The 22,598-nt window shown below is 42.3% G+C and overlaps 1 protein-coding gene across 1 annotated transcript; it reads left to right on the forward strand.

Annotated features, from left to right (window-relative positions):
* The first annotated feature begins 6,696 nt into the window (after window positions 1-6,696).
* On the forward strand, window positions 6,697-18,339 carry det1 (DET1 partner of COP1 E3 ubiquitin ligase). The gene is made up of 6 exons (XM_027161254.2): window positions 6,697-6,857; window positions 12,228-12,972; window positions 13,688-14,041; window positions 15,653-15,843; window positions 16,640-16,831; window positions 17,960-18,339. Exons 1-6 carry the CDS (start codon window positions 6,787-6,789, stop codon window positions 18,147-18,149), a joined length of 1,743 nt encoding a protein of 580 aa, XP_027017055.1. The 5' UTR covers window positions 6,697-6,786; the 3' UTR covers window positions 18,150-18,339.
* Window positions 18,340-22,598: the final 4,259 nt, after the last annotated feature.

Here is a 22,598-nt window from a genome sequence, read left to right on the forward strand (position 1 = left end):
GATTTAATATCTAAAAAATAATTCACACAATAACACCAGTGTCCCACACATTCATTCATTCATTCATTCATTCATTCCCTACCGCTTATCCGAACTTCTCTGGTCACGGGGAGCCTGTGCCTATCTCAGGCGGCATCGAGGCAGGATACACCCTGGACGGAGTGCCAACCCATCACAGGGCACACACACACTCATTCACTCACACACTCACACTACGGACAATTTTCCAGAGATGCCAATCAACCTACCATGCATGTCTTTGGACCGGGGGAGGAAACCGGAGTACCCGGAGGAAACCCCCGAGGCACGGGGAGAACATGCAAACTCCACACACACACAAGGTGGAGGTGGGAATCGAACCCCCAACCCTGGAGGTGTGAGGCGAACGTGCTAACCACTAAGCCAACGTGCCCTCCTGTCCTACACATGAAAGGTTAAAAACTAAAAGGGTGTAATAAAGTTCACCCAAAAAAAGAATGATGTGAAAATGAAAACTGAGAGCGACAGAAGAAAATGTGACAAGAAACCAAGCACATGTGCAAAAGTAAAGCCCTGACACGTGACACATGACACGTGTTGTTTTTTTTCCTCGTAACCGTGTGTTATCTGAGGAACGAGAAACACAAAGCCGAGCAATTTTTTTCCCTACGCTTTTTCTGTACAGAGAACTTTTAAAAGTTTTTTGAAAATGTCAACTGCGAGTTCTTAATGGTGCAGAATCTCAAAAAGGCTAATCTTTTTGTGTCTTTTTTTTTTTTTTTTTTTTTTTAAAAAAAAAACCCTTTTAGAACCTTTTTTGTCCAATTACAGGTCCAACCAGCACCAGAATGAGGATGATGAAGATGAAGATGATGAAACGTAGAGCGGCGCAAGATGACGTCTAATTCTATGGGTCATGTTTTAAAAATAAAATAAAAAAACAGCCTGGAGGGCACTTCAGGCGTTTTTACCCCGATGGGAGACGGGCTTCCTGGGTCCTCGTAGATGACGGCGCTTTGTTACGGCGGACGGGTTGAAGGGTCGAGGCCGATGGAGAGCAAGTTGGGTGAGTTAGCAAATGGACCTCAAGTAGGCTCCTGCTTCTCGGCTCTTAGTGCTTCGCCGAAGGCCGCTAAAAGCCCGAGCGGACCAGAAGGGTTCTGTGAAGAAATCGAGAGGAGGAAAAAAAACGGTCTAAAAGGAAAGATGTGAATCATGTTAAAAACAAAAAAAGCACAGAATGAAAGCCTGTTATTTGGGAAACTGTAGGACTGAAACTCACGCTGTCATCTTATACAAATTTGTTGAGCACCTTACCTCAGAGAGAGAGAGAGAGAGAGAGAGAGAGAGAGAGAGAGAGAGAGAGAGAGAGAGAGAGAGAGAGAGAGCACTCCAAATTCAGACATATTACATTAACCTGGATGTTTTTTTTCTCCTCGTTCATGGTCACAGCATGCCATTTGCAAATTACAACTTATATAATTCTAGCGAGCCGGTCTCCACATACTCGGGTCAGGATAATTGGGTACAGAGCCATTATCATACACTCAAGGCCAAGTAGACCGTGCAGGCTTCCTTCTGTGCTCCGCTTCCTTTTTTTTCCCATCATTCTTCTTTTTTTCAATTTCCAAGCACTCAAAACCCATATTGAAGAAAAGAGCACTAAATGAATTTCAGACAAAAATGAGACTTTACCTGATGTCGTAGCTTTTGATAATCTTCATCAGAATTACTGAAGCACTATTTCAGCTCCACTTCAAAGCTTTAACCCTCGACTCCCTTTCTTTTCCTTTTTTGTTTTTCGCTCCGCACTTCATATTCGTCCTCTCGGGGACCGGGAAGGAAACGGATTGGACACGAGAGCTTTAATGCAGAGTGGAAATGTGGAGTATTACACGCTTGTTTGTAGGGAGATCACACACACTCATTAACCTCAAATCCTGGAGTTAATGAATGATTTTTAAACCTTATTATTATTATTATTATTATTATTATTATTATTATTATTATTATTATTATTAGTAGTAGTAGTAGTAGTAGTAGTAGTAGTAGTATCTAATTAATTAATTAATTAATTAATTTATTTATTTATTAATTATTATTATTATTATTATATTTAATTATTATTATTAGTAGTAGTAGTAGTATTAATATTAATTACTATTGTTATTATTATTATTATTATTATTATTAAAACAAGCTGATATATAAAAAAAATGTTTTTGAATTAAATGATAACAAAATTCCTTCTAATCAAAATCTAGGGCTGAGCAAATGTATAAAATGACACAATTATTAACAGAACAATCAAAACAACCAAAGCTCTCGTGCGATACAAACATGTCACATTTACTTGGTAAAAATGAATGAACAAAAACAAAATATAGTGAAAACACAGATAACGCCTTGTTTAAACCACTGTTGTTTGGGTCAGACTTTGTGTCCAGGTCTTCATCAGTGAACATCTGAAGACTTCAGCAGGAAGGAATTAGTGTTAAGTCTGTAATGAACTCACAAATATCTCTGACCTGTTGGTTCCTCAGGAGCTCTCGGTTACACAATTCCACTGGACTACAAACTGCTGTAGAAATGACATGTAGAAATTATTTACATTAACATTATTTACATTAACATTATGTACATTAACATTATTTACATTAACATTATGTACATTAACATTATGTACATGAACATTATTTACATTGACATTATTTACATTGACATTATTTACATTAACATTATGTACATTAACATTATTTACATTAACATTATGTACATTAACATTATTTACATTAACATTATTTACATTAACATTATGTACATTAACATTATTTACATTAACATTATTTACATAGACATTATTTACATGAACATTATTTACATTGACATTATTTACATTGACATTATGTACATTAACATTATTTACATTAACATTATGTACATTAACATTATTTACATTAACATTATGTACATTAACATTATTTACATTAACATTATTTACATAGACATTATTTACATTAACATTATTTACATAGACATTATTTACATTAACATTATGTACATTAACATTATTTACATTAACATTATGTACATTAACATTATTTACATTAAAATTATTTACATTAACATTATTTACATTAACATTATGTGCATTAACATTATTTACATTAACATTATTTACATAGACATTATTTACATGAACATTATTTACATTGACATTATTTACATTGACATTATGTACATTGACATTATTTACATTAACATTATGTACATTAACATTATGTACATTAACATTATGTACATTGACATTATTTACATTAACATTATGTACATTAACATTATTTACATGAACATTATTTACATTAACATTATGTACATTAACATTATGTACATTAACATTATGTACATTAACATTATTTACATTAAAATTATTTACATGAACATTATTTACATGAACATTATTTCCTGTCCAGTGTCACTCAAATGAAGATGAGGTTCAACTTCTGACTCTGGTTCCTCACAAGGTTCCTCTTCCTCGTATCATCTCAGGGAGTTTTTCCTCACCACCGTCACCTCAGACTCGATCGTTAGGGATCAATGTTATAAAGAGATGAAATGTTTATTGTGTTTCTTTACTTCTGTAAAGCTGCTTTGGCAAAATGTGAACTGTTAAAAGTGTAATACAATAAATTGAATCGAATTGAATTGAATAAGAGTGTGTGTGTGTGTGTGTGTGTGTGTGTGTGTGTGTGTGTGTGTGTGTGTGTGTGTGTGTGTGTGTGTGAGTGAATGAGAGTTTGTGTGTGCCCTGTGATGGGTTGGCACTCCGTCCAGGGTGTATCCTGCCTCGATGCCCGATGACGCCTGAGATAGGCACAGGCTCCCCGTGACCCGAGAAGTTCGGATAAGCGGTAGGAGATGATAAGAAGATGAATGAATGAATGAATGAATGAATGAATGAATGAATGAATGAATGATATAATAACAAAGTTCAAATATTTTTGTATATTAACGTCATAGTCATTTACTTTAACCTTCTGCAAAACTAGCACAGTTAACTGGTTAAACACTAACCTGATATGGGTTAAAGGATCTAAAGGAATACTGTGGACACTTTTGTAAGACAGCAACGTTTATAAATCTGATCCAAACTCAATGTAGTGTAATAAAAATGGAGAAATAAAATGTATTTACGTATGTATTTGTATATATAAGTAGACATGATTGACATGATCCTGTGTGTGTGTGTGTGGAGGCTTTATACATACATGCTGATGTACAAAATATTAATAAGATGAAGCTCTTCCTTTGTTGAAATCCATTTTTTTATGTTGTTCCTCTTCTGGAGGGCAGGTTTCTGCTAATTGTAGCCGACATAAAAACATCTTCGTCGCTCCGAAATTTCTAACCTCTGCCCAATCACGGCGAACCTCCAGTACTTTCTGACATGAAAGCATCTCCATGGCTAATGTTCGGTTTTAAAAGAATGACCTTTTTCATAATCATTATGGAAATAGGCTTGTCGGAGGATGTCAATTGACATTTTGAAATGGTGTGTTAATTTCATAATTCTGCAGAAAATTGGGCCAGCGCCCCATCGAGCAGCCGTATGAAAAGGTCTATTTACAAAATTCAAATGTTCACCAGAATGTTTTAAACATCCGTCCGTCTGTCTGTCCATTTTCTCCATCAATAGCAGAAAGGACCGGGAGGAGGAGGGGGAGGAAGCCGAGCTCTTCTTCCTCGACTTCACCTTTTCAGTGTAATTTGTTAATGGTGGAGCTTTTTTTTTCACCATGCATTAGACCTCTTTTTGACTTTTATATTTACTCACGAATCTCTCCGGATTAAACCCTGTACAAGATAATTGCTCTGAGTGTCCTGGCTTCTAGAAGCTTCTCTGCAGGTTGCAGTTCTGTTTATTTGTCTAGACTACAGCGCTTCTTATTGTGGTGTGTAAACTCCGCCCCTTTTATTCCAAGATTTAGGAAGTGACTAATTAGTGAATATATATTATATTATATTATATTATATTATATTATATTATATTATATTATATTTATCTCATCTTAGCTACTTATTTTTTTTAGCTTGTCCCAGACACACTTTTTTGTAATGTTTGTTGAAAAATTGTCAGATCAGTCGACCATTTTTTAAACTGTTTACTCTTATTAGAGTTACTACATTTATAAATAAATAAATAAACTAAATCTCTCTTTACATACATTAGCTATAGAAAAGATAAAGTGCATTAAAATAAACCTGCACTACTGTCAGAGCTGCAATTATTAATCTGAGGATTAATTAACACTTTCTGACCAATCAGAATCTAGGGATCCGGTGTCACTGCTGTAGAGTAAGACACACCCCTATGGGCGGGGCATCGAGTCAAGTCAAGAAGGTTTTATTGTCATTACAACCATATATAGCTGCTACATAAAACAAAGACAGAGCTATAAGGACTTAGTAAGTTAGTCCTAGATACATAAAGTGGTGTATACCCAAAAGACAGTAAACAGAAACAGTGCCTGTGTAAATACTGTATGTTCAGACAATATTGCGTGCAGAAATATTGTACAGTGTGTGCAAAAGGACGGAAATATTGTACAGTGTGTGCAAAACGACGGAAATGATTAGACAGTGTTTGCAAAACGGCGGAAATGATTAGACAGTGTTTGCAAAGAGCAAAAAAGTAAAAAAAAGTGTGCAAAACATCATGGAAACAGTTTGATGGATGTAAGCAGCATGTAAACAGGTTGATGGATGTATATTGGAAGTGTGTGTATTTAGTGTAAATCTGTTCATTCCATACAGATGATGTGTGTGTGTTGTGCTCAGTACAGTTCAGTTCAGTTATTAAGGAATCCGATGGCTTGTGGGACGAAACTGTTACACAGTCTGGTCGTGAGGCCCGAATGCTTCGGTGCCTTTTTCCAGACGGCAGGAGGGTGAAGAGTGTGTGTGAGGGGTGTGTGGGGTGAAGAGTGTGTGTGTGAGGGGTGTGTGGGGTGAAGAGTGTGTGAGGGGTGTGTTTGGGGTCATCCACGATGCTTTCGGCTTTGCGGATGCAGCGTGTGGTGTAAGTGTCCATGATAGAGGGAAGAGAGACTCCAATGATCTTCTCAGCTGTCCTCACATTCCGCTGCAGGGTCCTGTGATCCGAGATCGTTCGGTTCCCAAAGCAGACAGTGATACATCTGCTCATGATGCTCTCAATGGTCCCTCTGTAGAACATGGTCAGGATGGGGGGAGGGAGATGTGCCTTTCTCAGCCTTCGTAGGACGCTGCTGGGCTTTCTTGGTGACGGAGCTGGTGTTGAGTGAGCAGGTGAAGTTCTCCGCTGAACTAAAGTCTACGAATGTATGTTCTATTCATATGCTCTAGAGAACATTTAATTGGACAAACAATAATGAAGGAGAGTAAAATTAAAACCTAGTAAAAGTGTTTGATTATTATTATATTATTGGGGTCCATAACACTTCTCTGATCTGGTTTAATTATCCCATAAGAAGTTAAATCATTTTTTTAATCTTAGAAACCATATGCACGTATGTAAATAACGTTAACTGCAATTCCTGATGAAATACTAAACAAAACGTTTATATGTACAATGAAATGTATGTTTACATCATTGTGTATTTGAGCGTGACGCTCCTCCGTACCTGCAGGTGGCGCTGCGCACAGAAACAGCTTTGATCCCATTGCCCAAACGTTAGATAGTGCGCATGCGCAGTGACCACCCGGACCCGCTGAGTAGCTGTAGCAGCACATCAACACAATACTGAGATTTATTTTAATTTAAATCTAATGGTTTATTTTGATGACTTTCGAATGGAACCCGGAGTAAAAAAGTCTGTCTTGGGGATAAACGACTCGACGTGAGTTTCAGGTTTACTTTATGAAGTTATTTATGACATAAGAATTGAACATAATGTCGCTTTGTGCTGTTTAAAACTTTATTAATGACTGAAGAAGTAAATAAACATTTTACTGTCAGTGTTTTAGTCCTGAGGGGCTGTTGTACATGTACCGAGGGGCTGTTGTACATGTACCGAGGGGCTGTTGTACATGTACCGAGGGGCTGTTGTACATGTACCGAGGGGCTGTTGTTCATGTACCGAGGGGCTGTTGTACATGTACCGAGGGGCTGTTGTACATGTACCGAGGGGCTGTTGTACATGTACCGAGGGGCTGTTGTTCATGTACCGAGGGGCTGTTGTACATGTACCGAGGGGCTGTTGTTCATGTACCGAGGGGCTGTTGTACATGTACCGAGGGGCTGTTGTACATGTACCGAGGGGCTGTTGTACATGTACCGAGGGGCTGTTGTACATGTACCGAGGGGCTGTTGTACATGTACCGAGGGGCTGTTGTACATGTACCGAGGGGCTGTTGTACATGTACCGAGGGGCTGTTGTACATGTACCGAGGGGCTGTTGTACATGTACCGAGGGGCTGTTGTTCATGTACCGAGGGGCTGTTGTACATGTACCGAGGGGCTGTTGTACATGTACCGAGGGGCTGTTGTACATGTACCGAGGGGCTGTTGTTCATGTACCGAGGGGCTGTTGTTCATGTACCGAGGGGCTGTTGTACATGTACCGAGGGGCTGTTGTACATGTACCGAGGGGCTGTTGTACATGTACCGAGGGGCTGTTGTTCATGTACCGAGGGGCTGTTGTACCGAGGGGCTGTTGTACCGAGGGGCTGTTGTACATGTACCGAGGGGCTGTTGTACATGTACCGAGGGGCTGTTGTACATGTACCGAGGGGCTGTTGTTCATGTACCGAGGGGCTGTTGTTCATGTACCGAGGGGCTGTTGTACATGTACCGAGGGGCTGTTGTACATGTACCGAGGGGCTGTTGTACATGTACCGAGGGGCTGTTGTACATGTACCGAGGGGCTGTTGTACATGTACCGAGGGGCTGTTGTACATGTACCGAGGGGCTGTTGTTCATGTACCGAGGGGCTGTTGTTACGTATCTTAGTACATATACTTCATATACATTATACACACACACATATATACTAATATATATATATATATATATGTATATATATGTATATATATATATATATATATATATATATATGTATATATATGTATATATACACACACACACACACACAGTTATATATATATATACACACACACACGCACACATATAATATACATACACATATACAAATATAAAGTATATACATACACATATACATACATACATATAAGTCAACTCAAGAAGGTTTTATTGTCATTACAACCATATATAGCTGTTACAGTACACAGTGAAATGAGACAACGTTTCTTCAGGATTGTGGTGCTACATAAAAAAAAAAGACAGAGCTATAAGGACATGTAAGTAGTCTTAGCCACATAAAGTGCAACTGTGCAACCTGGTGCAAACAGTGCAGGACAAGACCAACAAGACAGTACAGGACAAAAGACTGTAGACAAAAAGTTACAATACAAAAAATACAATACACAAAAGACAATAAACAGTAACAGAAACAGCGCCGACCGAGTGTGTACTGTCCGGTGTGTATACTGTGTGTGAATACTGAATGTTCAAACAATATTTCGTGCAGTAACATTAGAAAGAACACAGTTTTTTAGCAGCTGCTCCTTGAGATAACTTCTTGTCCTAGTGAGAACTCTGGCAGCTGCATTTTGGACTAACTGTAACCTATTTATTAAAGATGCAGGACAACCACCTAGTAATGCATTACAATAGTCCAGTCTAGAGGTCATGAAGGCATCAACTAGCTTCTCAGCATCAGATACAGACAGGATGTTTCTCAGCTTGGTGATATTTCTAAGGTGGAAGAAGGTTTTGTTTGTAATATTGTGATATGATTTTAAAGACAAGTTACTGTCCAATAAACACCAGGGCCCGTATCCCTAAAGATTCTGAGAATCCTCTCAGAAAGCTCCTAACTTAACCTAAAAATTCCTTGCCAGGAGTTTTAGCTTAGAAGTGATTCCAAAACATTTTCAGTGAACTCGGAGCAAGGAATGGATGGAAAATCCTATCTTAGTGAGGAGGTGTGGTTGACCCCGTTGCTAGGTATGACTCATCATTTCAAAAGCCGTGATTGGCCGATCCTACAAGTTTGATGAAAATGAACTTTTGGTGATAATGAGCAAAGGATGTACCCTCAAATCAATAAACATAATTATACACTCTAATCTTATGCAGACTGTAATTGTAAATAATATTTCACATTCAAGAAAATATCTGGAAAATGAATAGTAAGCTGTAGGGGTTATAGCCTAACATTAGAATCTAAAATATGTGTAAACTTAAGCTCATTACACCCTGTTCAAATAACGATTCGTGTCTTATTTGCTCATATTAATATCCTAGCTGGCATATATTGTACTTTCACTCCCATATGGACCCCATTGAAAACAAGATGGCCTACCTCAGGGGGCTGTCCTTAATGAAGTAGAAATTACAACGTTACAACTCAGTGTGGTCTTAACGAGGGTAACACGGCTCAGCTTTTATCAATGTCTGTGATTACTTTCTTCTCCGGTGTAATAGCGTTGTGGCGTCGAGTTGGTGAAGTAATTGCATCTCTAAGGAGATCCACCACAAACATGATTCCTGCACGATCCAATCTGTAGCATCTCAATAATTCCCTGTCATCCAGTGTTTGCAGGACATCTCTTCTGCCTCCTCTGTTGGCCATTTTGTGCAGCTGCTTAGGCGAACTCTTAAGCCACTAAAAGTCCTCTTCCCTGCTCTTAGCAGATCTCACCTTAGGAGCCCTTTTAAACGCTAGGAATCTTGAGGAATAGCGTTTATATTAACTGGGATTTTCGTGTCACTTTTAGGGGAAATTCTAAGAAAATGTCATGACTTTGAGAATTTTCTTAGGATTTGGCCGCTTTAGGGATACGGGCCCAGGTCTTTCACTGTCGAGCTACTAGTAACAGTACATCCCTCTAAATGGGAGTTGAAGTCTGAGAGCTTCTGAAAGTTTTTGGACTGATAAGTAGTATTTCTGTCTTAATGCATGCATGTATACTGAGAATAGCAGAGGTCCTAGAACTGATCCTTGAGGGACCCCTTAATTAACTGGCAATAAACTGTTTAATTCTACAAAATTGTACCGGTCAGACAGGTAGGATCTAAACCAACTTAAAGCCTGTCCCTGAAAACTTGTGTAATTTTGTAAGTGATCTAGAAGAATGTTGTGTCGAATGCAGCACTAAGGTCAAGTAGAACTAATAAGGACATACAGTTTCTGTCCGAAGCTAAGAACAAGTCGTTTGTAACTTTAACAAGTGCAGTTTCTGTGCTGTGGTTGGGCCTGAAACCTGACTGAAACTCTTAGAGGATATTGTTCTCCTGTTAGAAGGAGCTCAGGTGGACAGACACAACCTTTTCTAGTATTTTAGACATAAACGTTAGGTGTGAGAGAGGCCTGTAATTTGATAGTTCATTAGGATCTAAATTCAGTTTCTTAACGAGTGGCTTAATAACTGCCAACTTGAAGGATTTAGGGACGTAACCTAAAGATAACCAGGAGTTAATAGTATTGAGAAGAGTCTCACCAGCTTTATATAACACTTCTTACAGTAATTTAGATGGAATGGGGTCTAACACACAAGTTGTTGGTGTAGCTGTAGTGATAAGTTTATCTAACTCTTCCTGTCCTGTACTTGTAAAGCACTGTAGTGGTGAGTGTAGAGCTTCAGGTGAGACTGAGTCACGAGATGCTCTCATGGGATGAATATAGGGTTGCAAAATTCTGGGAATTTTCAAGGCTGGAAACTTTCTATGGGAATTAGCGGGAATATATGGGAATAAACTGGGAATTTTAAGAAAATGCAGAGTTGCCTATAAAAAGGAACGTAAATGTGCTTAAATTGTAGCATAATTTTGTTTAAAACAAAAGATTTAATGCAGTTTAAGTTGAATCTGTACCCTGCGTTCCTCGGTCACTCGCACCCAGCACACTGCTTACTTACCCCTGCAGGTACTTGTGTTCTTTTATAACATCCACAGTAACAATTTATTTTAGGGTCATTTAACTAGTTGCTTATTAGCATGAATATTAATAGAATATTGGCTATTTATTAGTACTTATTAAGCACATATTAATGCCTTATTCTACATTCTTAATCGTACCCAATACCTAAACTTAATAACTACCTTACTAATTAGAATAGATTACAGCAATCGTAGGTAAATATGTTTATTACAATTATTAAGTTTATTATGTTTATTACAAGCATAATAATGTTTATTATTCTTTTGTGTTACTCAAGGAAAGAAGCAATTAAAGCTCTACTTACAATTAAATCAGTCAGGACGTCATTTTTAAATTCGTATTACCTCGCATGCGCGTCTGCTTATGACCAAACTAAATGTATATTTTTGTTTGTATATGATTTAGGGAAATTTATATAAACTATATTTCCAAATAATTCCCATAAATTCCCCAAAAAAATCACGTAAATTCCCATAAAGTTTCCAATTTGGAATATTTCCAAAATTCCCCAGATTAAGTTTCCGGAAATTTACCGGAAACTTTCCGCCCCTTTGCAACCCTACTTGAATATCAATTATTTTTCTCCTGATACTTTCAATTCTATCAGTGAAGAATCTCATAAAGTCCTCACTACTGAACTGTGATGGAATAATGTGTTCAGATATCAGGTTTTTTTTTAAATCTAGCCACTGTGCTAAATAAGAACCTAAGATAGTTTTGGTTATATTTTTATTTCTCCTGATCTCGTCTAAAGAGCTCCTTCAATCAGGGACCAGCTCGTGTTCTCTTTGTCGTGAAGTCTCTGAGCTTTGACTTTATATTGAACCTCTCTTTCCTGCAGCACTTAACCAGTGAGGTACTAAGTGTACTAGAAGTTGTTGAATATTCTGCGTGAAATCTTCAAAAGACTCTGTGATTCGAAACCCAACATCCAGCGCAGTACAGAAACGATCGATGGCCGTTTTCACATCAGTGTATTTGCCGAGATGATCAGACTCCCGCCGATCGGACTCCGACAATCAGACTCCGCCGATCAGAACTCTAATTCAAACGACTCACCAAAATATTTGTGCTTTTGTTTTACACGAGTCGTTTTATGTTTTGTTTCTATCCGTGAAAAGTTTGCGCGGTGATTTTCTTACAGCGTTGTAGACCATTCCGTTTGATGTCTAAATGAAAATCAACAGAATGAATCTTTAGCTGAATTGATTCCAATTAAACGTTTCCACTTTTCTCGAATTTCAGTTGTAGCCGTTCTCTCACGGCACCTTCGGAAGACGAGTTTCCGACCCTGAAGCCTCGTCGCATTCAGAACCAGAACGTGGCGCACAGGTTGGAGCTGCGGCGCATCAGCTCCGGCCGACCGGGTGCTCACTGGTACCGCGTCCGCTGTTTCCACCAGAACCTGTTCCCCAACTTCACCGCCGTGAACGTAGAGAAGCCGCCGTGTTTCCTGCGCAAATTCTCTCCAGACGGCCGCTGCTTTGTTGCGTTCTCCTCGGACCAGACCTCGCTGGAGATCTACGAGTTCCGGGGCTGCCAGGCGGCCGAGGACCTGCTGCAGGACCAGGACGAGGGCCGAGACGGCGAGATTCTGAGCGAGAGCGTGCGAGCCCATTTGTTCTCACGCTTTTTCTCGCTCCTTCACGTAACCAGCGTGGCGTCGAATGGCGAGCATCTGAACCGCGAGTGCAGTTTGTTCACCGACGACGGCCGTTACGTGATTGTGGGCTCGGCGGCGTATCTGCCCGATGAGCCACAGCCGCACTTTTTCGAGGTTTATCGCAACAACGAGGCCGTGACCCCAAACCCACGCTCGCCGCTCGAGGACTACTCGCTTCACATCGTCGATCTGCACACTGGACGCCTCTGTGACACACGCGCCTTTAAATGTGATAAAATCATCCTGTCGCATAATCAGGGACTTTATCTGTACAGGAACATCCTCGCAGTTCTGTCTGTGCAGCAGCAGACCATCCATGTCTTTCAGGTGAGCACAGCATTCAGCTAGTCACAGTGGCCACGCCCCCTTCACTGACAATGACACATGGTGGCCACTCCCCCTTCACTGACAATGACACACAGTGGCCATGCCCCCTTCACTGACAATGACACTCGGTGACCACACCCCTTTACTGACAATGACACACAGTGGCCATGCCCCTTCACTGACAATGACACACGGTGACCACATCCCCTTGACTGACAATCACACACAGTGGCCATGCCACTTTCACTGCCAATGAAAGACACAGAAACCACGCCCCTTTACTGACAATGACACACAGTGACCACGCCCCTTTTCACGGACACACAGTTACCACGCCCCCTTCACTGACACACAGTGGCCATGCCCCCTTCATTGACACACAGTGGCCATGCCCCCTTCATTGACTCACAATGGCCACGCCCCCTTCACTGACACACAGTGGCCATGCCCCCTTCATTGACTCACAATGGGCACGCCCCCTTCACTGACACACAGTGGCCATGCCCCCTTCATTGACTCACAATGGAAATGCCCCCTTCACTGACACACAGTGGCCACACCCCCTGTACTGACACACAGTGGCCACGCCCCCTTCGATGACAATGACAGACACAGAAGTCACATGTGGAACCGGTGGCATGTAAATCTGTATTTATCAGTAAGTGTGTGATGTTATTGTCTCAGTTTGTAACTGTTGTACAACACGTGCGTGCAGGTGACCGCTGAGGGCACGTTTCTGGACGTGCGTACGATCGGCCGGTTCTGTTACGAGGACGACTTGTTGACGCTGTCGGCCGTGTACTCTGAGGCCCAGGTGGAGAGAGCGGCTGGGTTCTCACGCCTCTATAAGGAGAAGAGCATCGGGTCTTTGAAGCACCGCCTGCTGGTGTTCCTGTGGAGACGAGCCGAGCGTGACGGCAGCGCCACCGCAAAACGCCGCTTCTTCCAGTTCTTCGACCAGCTGCGGCAGCTGCGCATGTGGAAAATGCAGCTTCTGGATGAGAATCACCTGCTGATCAAATACACTAGTGAGGACGTGGTGACTCTGCGTGTTACTGACCCCTCACAGGTACACACAGGCACACACACACACACAGGCACACACACACACACACACACACACACACACACACACACACACACACACACACACACACACACACACAGAGGCACATACACACACACACAGGCACACACACAGGCACACAAACACACAGGCACATACACACACACACAGGCACACACAGGCACATACACACACACACACACACAGGCACACACACACACACAGGCACATACACATACACACACACAGGCACACACAGGCACATACACACACACAGGCACACACAGGCACATACACACACACAGGCACACAGGCACACACAGACACAGAGGCACATACACACACACACACAGGCACACACACACAGACAGGCACACACACACACAGGCACATACACACATACACAGGCACATACACACACACACACACACACACACACACACACACACACACACACACACACACACAGGCACACACAGGCACACACACACACACAGGCACATACACATACACACACACAGGCACACACAGGCACATACACACACACAGGCACACAGGCACACACAGACACAGAGGCACATACACACACACACACAGGCACACACACACAGACAGGCACACACAGGCACATACACACACAGGCACATACACACACACACACACACACACACACACACACACACACACACACACACACACACACACACACACACAGGCACAGACACACATACACACACAGGCACATACACACACATACACACATACACAGGCGCATACACACACACACACACACACACACACACACACACACACACACACACACACACACACACACACACAGGCAGAGGCACATACACACACTCACACACACACACATACACATACACACACACACAGGCACATACACACAGGCACATACACACACACACAGGCACATACACACAGGCACATACACACACGCACAGACACACACACACACACACACACACAGGCACAGGCACATACACACACACTCACAAGCACACACAGGCACATACACACACACACTCACAGGCACACACACACATACACACCCACAAACACACAGGCACATACACACAGGTACATACTCACAGGCACATACACACATACACACACACACAGGCACATACACACAAACACATTACATTTACAGCATTTGGCAGACGCCCTTATCCAGAGCGACCTACACACTCGCATACACACACACACATACACACACGCATACACACACACACACACAAACAGAGGCAGACGCATACACACACGCATATACACAGAGGCGAACACATACACTCGCATACACACACACATACACACACACACACACACACACACGCATACACACACTCACATACACACATGCATACACACACACACACACACACTTCAACATCAAGGCTTTACTAAACGAATCAGCTTCACTTCATCACTTTGCTCCACACAGATGAAGAAGATCTGAATGATATTTTTTGATTTCCTTTTTTTTTGCTCTTTATTTTTACACTAAATAACTAAATAACATGAATCATGTAATAATAATGTTTTTATACCAAGTTCTGTTTCTCTTTAACACCCCCCCCCCACCCCCTTCAGCCGTCGTTCTTCGTGGTCTATAACATGGTGAGCACAGAGGTGATAGCAGTGTTTGAGAACACATCAGATCAGCTGCTGGAGCTGTTTGAGAACTTCTGTGATCTGTTCCGTAACGCTACGCTGCACAGTGAGGCAGTTCAGTTCCCCTGCTCCGCCTCCAGCAACAACTACGCCAGACAGGTCCAGCGCAGGTGCTCCATCAAACCCTCACCCTTCTCCATCACCTCCTACATCATAATTTACATACGATTTAAATGGGATTTAGTTCTTTTTTATTTTTTCCATTATTTAAAAGTTTTTAATTCATTAGTAAACCTTTATTTATTTTCACCCGTGTGTGTGTGTGTGTGTGTGTGTGTATGTGTCTGTGTGTATGTGTCTGTGTGTATGTGTCTGTGTGAATGTGTCTGTGTGAATGTGTCTGTGTGTATGTGTCTGTGTGTATGTGTCTGTGTGTGTGTGTCTGTGTGTGTGTGTGTTTCTGTGTGTATCTTTGTGTCTGTGTGTCTCTCTGTGTGTGTCTGTGTGTGTGTGTCTGTCTCTCTGTGTGTGTGTGTGTGTCTGCGTGTGTCTGCGTGTGTGTCTGCGTGTGTATCTGTGTGTGTGTGTGTCTGTTTCTGTGTGTATCTTTGTGTCTGTGTGTGTGTATATATCTGTGTGTATATATCTGTGTGTCTGTGTGTGTCTGTGTGTTTCTGTGTGTATCTTTGTCTGTGTGTGTGTGTGTCTGCGTGTGTGTCTGCGTGTGTATCTGTGTGTGTATGTGTGTGTGTGTGTATCTGTGAGTCTGTTTCTCTGTTTGTGTCTGTGTGTTTGTGTGTATCTTTGTCTGTGTGTGTGTTTGTGTGTGTCTGCGTGTGTATCTGTGTGTGTGTGTGTCTGTGTGTGTCTGTTTCTCTGTTTGTGTTTGTGTGTATCTTTGTCTGTGTGTGTATATATGTGTGTGTATCTCTGTGTGTGTGTGTCTGTGTGTGTGTGTGTGTTAAGGTTTAAGGACACTATAGTGAATGCGAAGTACGGCGGTCACACAGAGGCGGTGCGGCGTTTACTCGGTCAGCTGCCCATCAGCGCTCAGTCGTACAGCAGCAGCCCGTACCTCGACCTCTCACTCTTCAGCTACGACGACAAGTGGGTCTCAGTAATGGAGCGGCCAAAGACCTGTGGAGATCACCCCATACGGTGAGGACACACACACACACACACACACACAGATAAAGAGAGAGAGAGAGAGAAAGATACACAGAGAGAGAGAGAGAGAGAGATATTTATCATTAGCTCCTCACACACCACCTCACACACCACCTCACACACCACCTCACACACCACCTCACACACCACCTCACACACCACCTCACACACCATCTCACACACCACCTCACACACCACCTCACCCACCACCTCACCCACCACCTCACACACCATCTCTCACACCATCTCACACACCACCTCACACACCACCTCACACACCATCTCACACACCATCTCACACACCTGGATAACGCACGAGTTTAATCAGAGCATCTTTCATACGCGACCCTGTGAACACACTGTTACTATGGAAACCATATTGTATAAGTGTGAGTACATTAATATAAACCTGATCTCCAGTCAGAGCTGCTGTTAGAGAGAACTCATCACCACCTGAACACCAATCAGAGAGCAGAGTGATGAAAGATAAAACATGAGACGTTTACATGATGAGGCTTCGGAGCCGCTGGAGTCGAAATGTTCCTCGTGGAGAAAAGTGTTTTAATTTGGCATTTTAACAAAAGGACAATTTTAGCACAAAATATCATTTTTGTGAAGGTCAAAGTGCCAGAGAGAATCTCAAAGGATCTCATTTACATTTACAAAAACTGTACAGCTTCCTTACAGAAATGTAAAACTGAGGGTGTGTGTGTGTGTGTGTGTGTGTCTGTGTGTGTCTGTGTGTGTGTGTGTGTGTGTGTGTGTCTGTGTGTGTGTGTGTGTGTGTGTGTGTGTGTGGGTCTCTGTGTGTGTGTGTCTGTGTCTGTCTCTCTGTGTGTGTGTCTGTGTGTGTGTGTCTGTGTGTGTGTGTGTCTGTCTGTGTGTGTGTTTGTGTGTGTGTGTCTGTGTGTGTGTGTCTGTGTGTGTGTCTGTGTGTGTGTGTGTCTGTGTCTGTCTGTGTCTGTCTCTCTGTGTGTGTGTCTGTGTGTCTCTGTGTGTGTGTGTGGGTCTCTGTGTGTGTGTGTGGGTCTCTGTGTGTGTGTGTGGGTCTCTGTGTGTGTCTCTCTGTGTGTGTGTGTGTGTGTGTGTGTGTGTGTGTGTGTGTGTGTGTGTGTGTAGGTTCTATGCTCGAGACTCTGGTCTGCTGAAGTTTAAGATCCAGGCCGGTCTTCTGGGTCGTCCTATAAATCACGCTGTGCGTCGTCTCGTGGCCTTCACCTTCCACCCGTTCGAACCGTTTGCCATCTCAGTGCAGCGCACCAACGCTGAGTATGTGGTCAACTTCCACATGCGCCACAGCTGCTCCTGAAAGAAACACATCGTGTGTGTGTGTGTGTGTGTGTGTGTGTGTGTGTGTGTGTGTGTGTGTGTGTGTGTGTGTGTGTGTGTGTGAGTTCCCTATTTTTTATATGAAAACCCTATTTATTGTACATACAATATGACTTTATTTTATTTCACAGAAATCTTTTTTACTGTAAATAAAAGTTACTTTGGTTAAATCCCTCGTCCCGATGTGTTCTCTGCTACAGGAAGTGCTGCAGACGAGCGAGTAGGGATCTGGTTAACGGTCTCTATAGTAACGACTTGTTCACCTTCGCTTGAACGAGTAAAGAACGAAAAGAAAAACTAAAAGTTTTATAAAAGGTTACAGAAAGAGAAAAAATATGGGGATGAAAAAGTGTCAATAAAAGAGGAAACGCTGAGAGGAATAAAAAAGAAATGAGCAGGAAGCAGGAAGGAAAGAACGAGAAGAGAATCCGAGATAAACGTGTGTGAACACGGTCGTGATGATGTCTGTAATCAGACGGCAGTCTCTACGTTATTGTTGGTTGTTTGTGTCCTTTGTGCCTTTTGTCATCACATCCACATCTGACATCATCAGTACGACAACAATAAGGAAACCCTGACGTGTTCCAGTGACGCGCTCCTGTCAGGTTCTTCTCTACATCATCAGGAGGATTCGCTTGGTTTTCTCCACACAGGCTGCTCAGGTGTTTGTTCGGTCTCTTGTCATCTTCCTACGTGCAGTTACTGGACACCACACAGGCTGATCTGCTCCCGGCTTCACGAATACGGCTTCTACTGCGTCCTAGCTACTGACAGAAATCCCTTACGTCCTGTGTGTGTGTGTTTGTGTGTGTGTGTTGTGCATGTTGTGTGTGTGTTGTGCATGTTGTATGTGTGTGTGTCGTGTTGTGTGTGTTATGCATGTTGTTTGTGTGTGTGTTGTGTGTGTGTTGTGCATGTTGTGTGTGTGTGTGGGTTTTTTTTGTGTGTGTTATGCATGTTGTGTGTGTTGTGTGTGTGTGTGTGTGTGAGGGTGCAGATTGGGAATAAAACGCTTTTAGGCACACGAGAGGTTGAGGATGTAGGCGGCCGAGCGACCGCAGGGCTTCACTCTCATCTCATTCAACTCTAATGGGCTCTGAACAAAACATAACTAAATATATAAATATATCTACCAGGCTTCTAATTTTACATCGCAATCACTCCTGCTGAGGGAGGGGGGGGAGGGAGGGAGAGAGAGAGAGAGTGAGAGAGAGAGAGGAAAACATGAAAATTCTGAAAATGAAAGAGAGAAAAAGAAAGAGGACAAGAAAAAGGGAACCGAGGAACGAATAGAGAGATATGATGAGGGGAACAAAAAAGATGCAGGAAAAAGACCAGAAGAGAAAGAAAGGTAAATGTGGGGAGAAAGAAAGAGGAGATAATGAGAGATAGATAGATAGATAGATAGATAGATAGATAGATAGATAGATAGATAGATAGATAGATAGAGTAATGGGGAGAGAATGGGGAAGAAGTTAGAAAGAAAAGATAAATACAGAAAAAGAAAGAAAAGGAGAAGGATGAGGATGAATGAAACGGAAAGAACGAGAGAAAAGGTATGAGGGGAGGAAAGAGAAGAAAGAAACAGAAAAATAACAAGAAAGTGTGTGTGTTTGTGTGAGTGTGTATGTGAGTGAGTGTGTGTGTGAGTGAGTGTGTGTGAGTGTGTATGAGTGTGTGAGTGAGTGTGTGTGAGAGTGAGAGTGTGTGTGAGTGAGTGTGAGTGAGTGTGTGTGAGTGTGTATGAGTGAGTGTGTGTGAGTGTGTGTGTGTGAGTGAGAGTGAGTGTGAGTGTGAGTGAGTGTGTGTGAGTGTGTGTGTGTGTGTGTGAGTGAGAGTGTGTGTGAGTAGTGAGTGTGTGTGTGTGTGTGTGTGTGTGTGAGAGTGTGAGTCTGTGTGTGAGTGTGTGTGAGTGAGTGTGTGTGTGTGTGTGTGTGTATGAGTGAGACCCTTTATTTGTCCCTGTTATTGAGCTCCTTTACTAGTGTAATGTTCTTCCTTGATATGAATCACTGATTGTGAACAAAACTTAATCAGAAAGCTGAAAGAAAGAAACATCTCTTCATCTTTTATGCATCTTACCTTGTCTTACACAGAGGGTGTGAGGTGGTGGTTTGTGGGCGTGGCCTAAGCAGCATGAGGTTCTTTCTTTCAATCAATAAAGTGCTACACAGGGCTGATTAAAGTGGAAACTCGTGGCGCGCGTGCTCGTGTGTGTGTGTGTGTGTGTGTGTGCTTGTGTGTTTGTGTGCTGTAAAGATTGTTCTCAGAAGTTCGTCATGAAGACCTGCTGGAGGTCTGATGTCATGAGAACTTCTGTCTTCAGCAGCGGTTTGTTTCTGAAATAATCGCAGCTCGGTCTCAGACAGCGCTCGCTCGGCCGGCGCCGGCTCGATCAGACCTCCAATCAATCTGAGCTTCTTTTCACTTCTACAAAGAATAAGAAACCACCTTAAGGCAAAAAAAAAATAAAGTGCGACTCGGCCCCAAAAGCTCTCTACAGGACATCCACAGCACTCCACACGCTGCAGAAGCCATTATTTCCTCCCCTATGCAGCGCACTTCATAAGAAACGCGGCCGTGAGGGACGGGGCATTAGCCTCGGACTGAATTGGACTTGTCCTCGCTGTGGGTTTTCCCAGCAGCATTGACGCAGATGGACTGGAAGCCCTAAAGGTCAACCTGATCTTCCTGCTGAGGTGCAAATCCCTTTCCTGTGCTGAGTAGGGAGCCTAATTATGACCTGCTGTAAGAGCACTTCGGAAAAGAAAGAAAGAGGCAGTTGGACGTTTCTTCGGGTTTTATTTCTGCTTTTACAGAGAAGGAAGAGGAAAGATAACTCCAAGAGCTTTTCTCTTTTCCTCAGAGAGCTTCCTGCGTCACGCCCATGTTTATCCATGTCGTTAGTCACTGCTCTAAATGTTCTGAACCCAAAAGACAGTTTGAGCTTCACAAACTTCACAAAATGACAATTCATTAAAGAACTCCTGAGTACGGGTGTTTGATTGTAGTGGGCGTGGCCTACAGGGTGGGCGGAGTGAGAACACACACACACACTGAACAAATTATACAAGATGTACGTGTTTGTGTGGGTGAGTGTGTTTTTGTGTGAATGAGTGTGTGTGTGTCTGTGTGTGTGTGTCTGTTGGTGTGTGTGAGTGTGTGGGTATGTGTGTGTGTGTGCGAATGAGTGAGTGTGTGGGTGTGTGTCTGTCGGTGTGTGTGTGTGGGTATGTGTGTGTGTGTGCGAATGAGTGAGTGTGTGTGTGTGTGTGTGTGTGTGTGTGTGTGTGTGTGTGTGTGTGTGTGAATGAGTGAGTGCGAATGAGTGAGTGTGTGTGTGTGTGTGCGAATGAGTGAGTGTGTGGGTGTGTGTGTGTGTGTGTGCGAATGAGTGAGTGTGTGGGTGTGTGTGTGTGTGCGAATGAGTGAGTGTGTGGGTGTGTGTGTGCGTATGAGTGAGTGTGTTTCTGTGTGTGAATGAATGAGTGTGTGTGTTTGAATAAGTGAGTGTGTGTGTGTGTGTGTTTGTGTGCGAATGAGTGTGTGTGTCTGTTTGTGTGTGAATGAGTGAGTGTGTGTGTTTGAATGAGTGAGTGTGTGTGTGTCCGAATGAGTGAGTGTGTGTCTGTTTGTGTGTGTGAATGAATGTGTGTGTGTGTGTGTGTGTGTGAATGAGTGAGTGTGTGCATGTGTGCGTGTGTGTGTGAATGAGTGTGTGTGGGTGCGTGTGTGTGCGTGTGTGCATGTGGGTGTGTGTGAATGAGTGTGTGTGTGTGCATGTGTGTGTGTGTGTGTGTGTGTGCTTGTGCGTGTGTGTGTATCCTGCCTCGATGCCCGATGACGCCTGAGATAGGCACAGGCTCCCCGTGACCCGAGAAGTTCGGATAAGCGGTAGAAGATGAATGAATGAATGACTCTGTCAGGTCATAGGCCACGCCCACTCGGTTCTACTTCTCACGATCAGTGATCATTTTTCTTGGACCTGAGTGAATAAACAAAGCAGTTCTGCTCGTTCCCTCTGCCTGCTGTCCTTGGTCTTTGTTTTCATCTGTGTCCGAAATGTAAACGACGTGAGCCACATGATAATAATAATAATAATAATAATAATGATAATAATAATAATAATAATAATAATAATAATAATAATAATAATAATAATAATAATAATAATAATAATAATAATAATAATAATAATACGTTTTATTTAAAGTCACTTTTCTGAACATTGAAGGTCAGTGTACAAAAACAAAAAATACTACTAATTTATCTACATGATGTTTGTATAAAGTATAAACACCGTCAGCTTCGTGTGTCCTGACTCATCTGCTGTAAGCCTCAAATCCTTTTATTTTTTTTTCCTTCATGCTGTTGATGTTTTTTAAATGTTGCCCAGTGGGACAAGATATTTTTTCCCCAATCACGAAGC

The sequence above is a fragment of the Tachysurus fulvidraco genome, chromosome 17 (assembly GCF_022655615.1).
Source record: "Tachysurus fulvidraco isolate hzauxx_2018 chromosome 17, HZAU_PFXX_2.0, whole genome shotgun sequence".
Taxonomy (NCBI): Eukaryota; Metazoa; Chordata; class Actinopteri; order Siluriformes; family Bagridae; genus Tachysurus; species Tachysurus fulvidraco.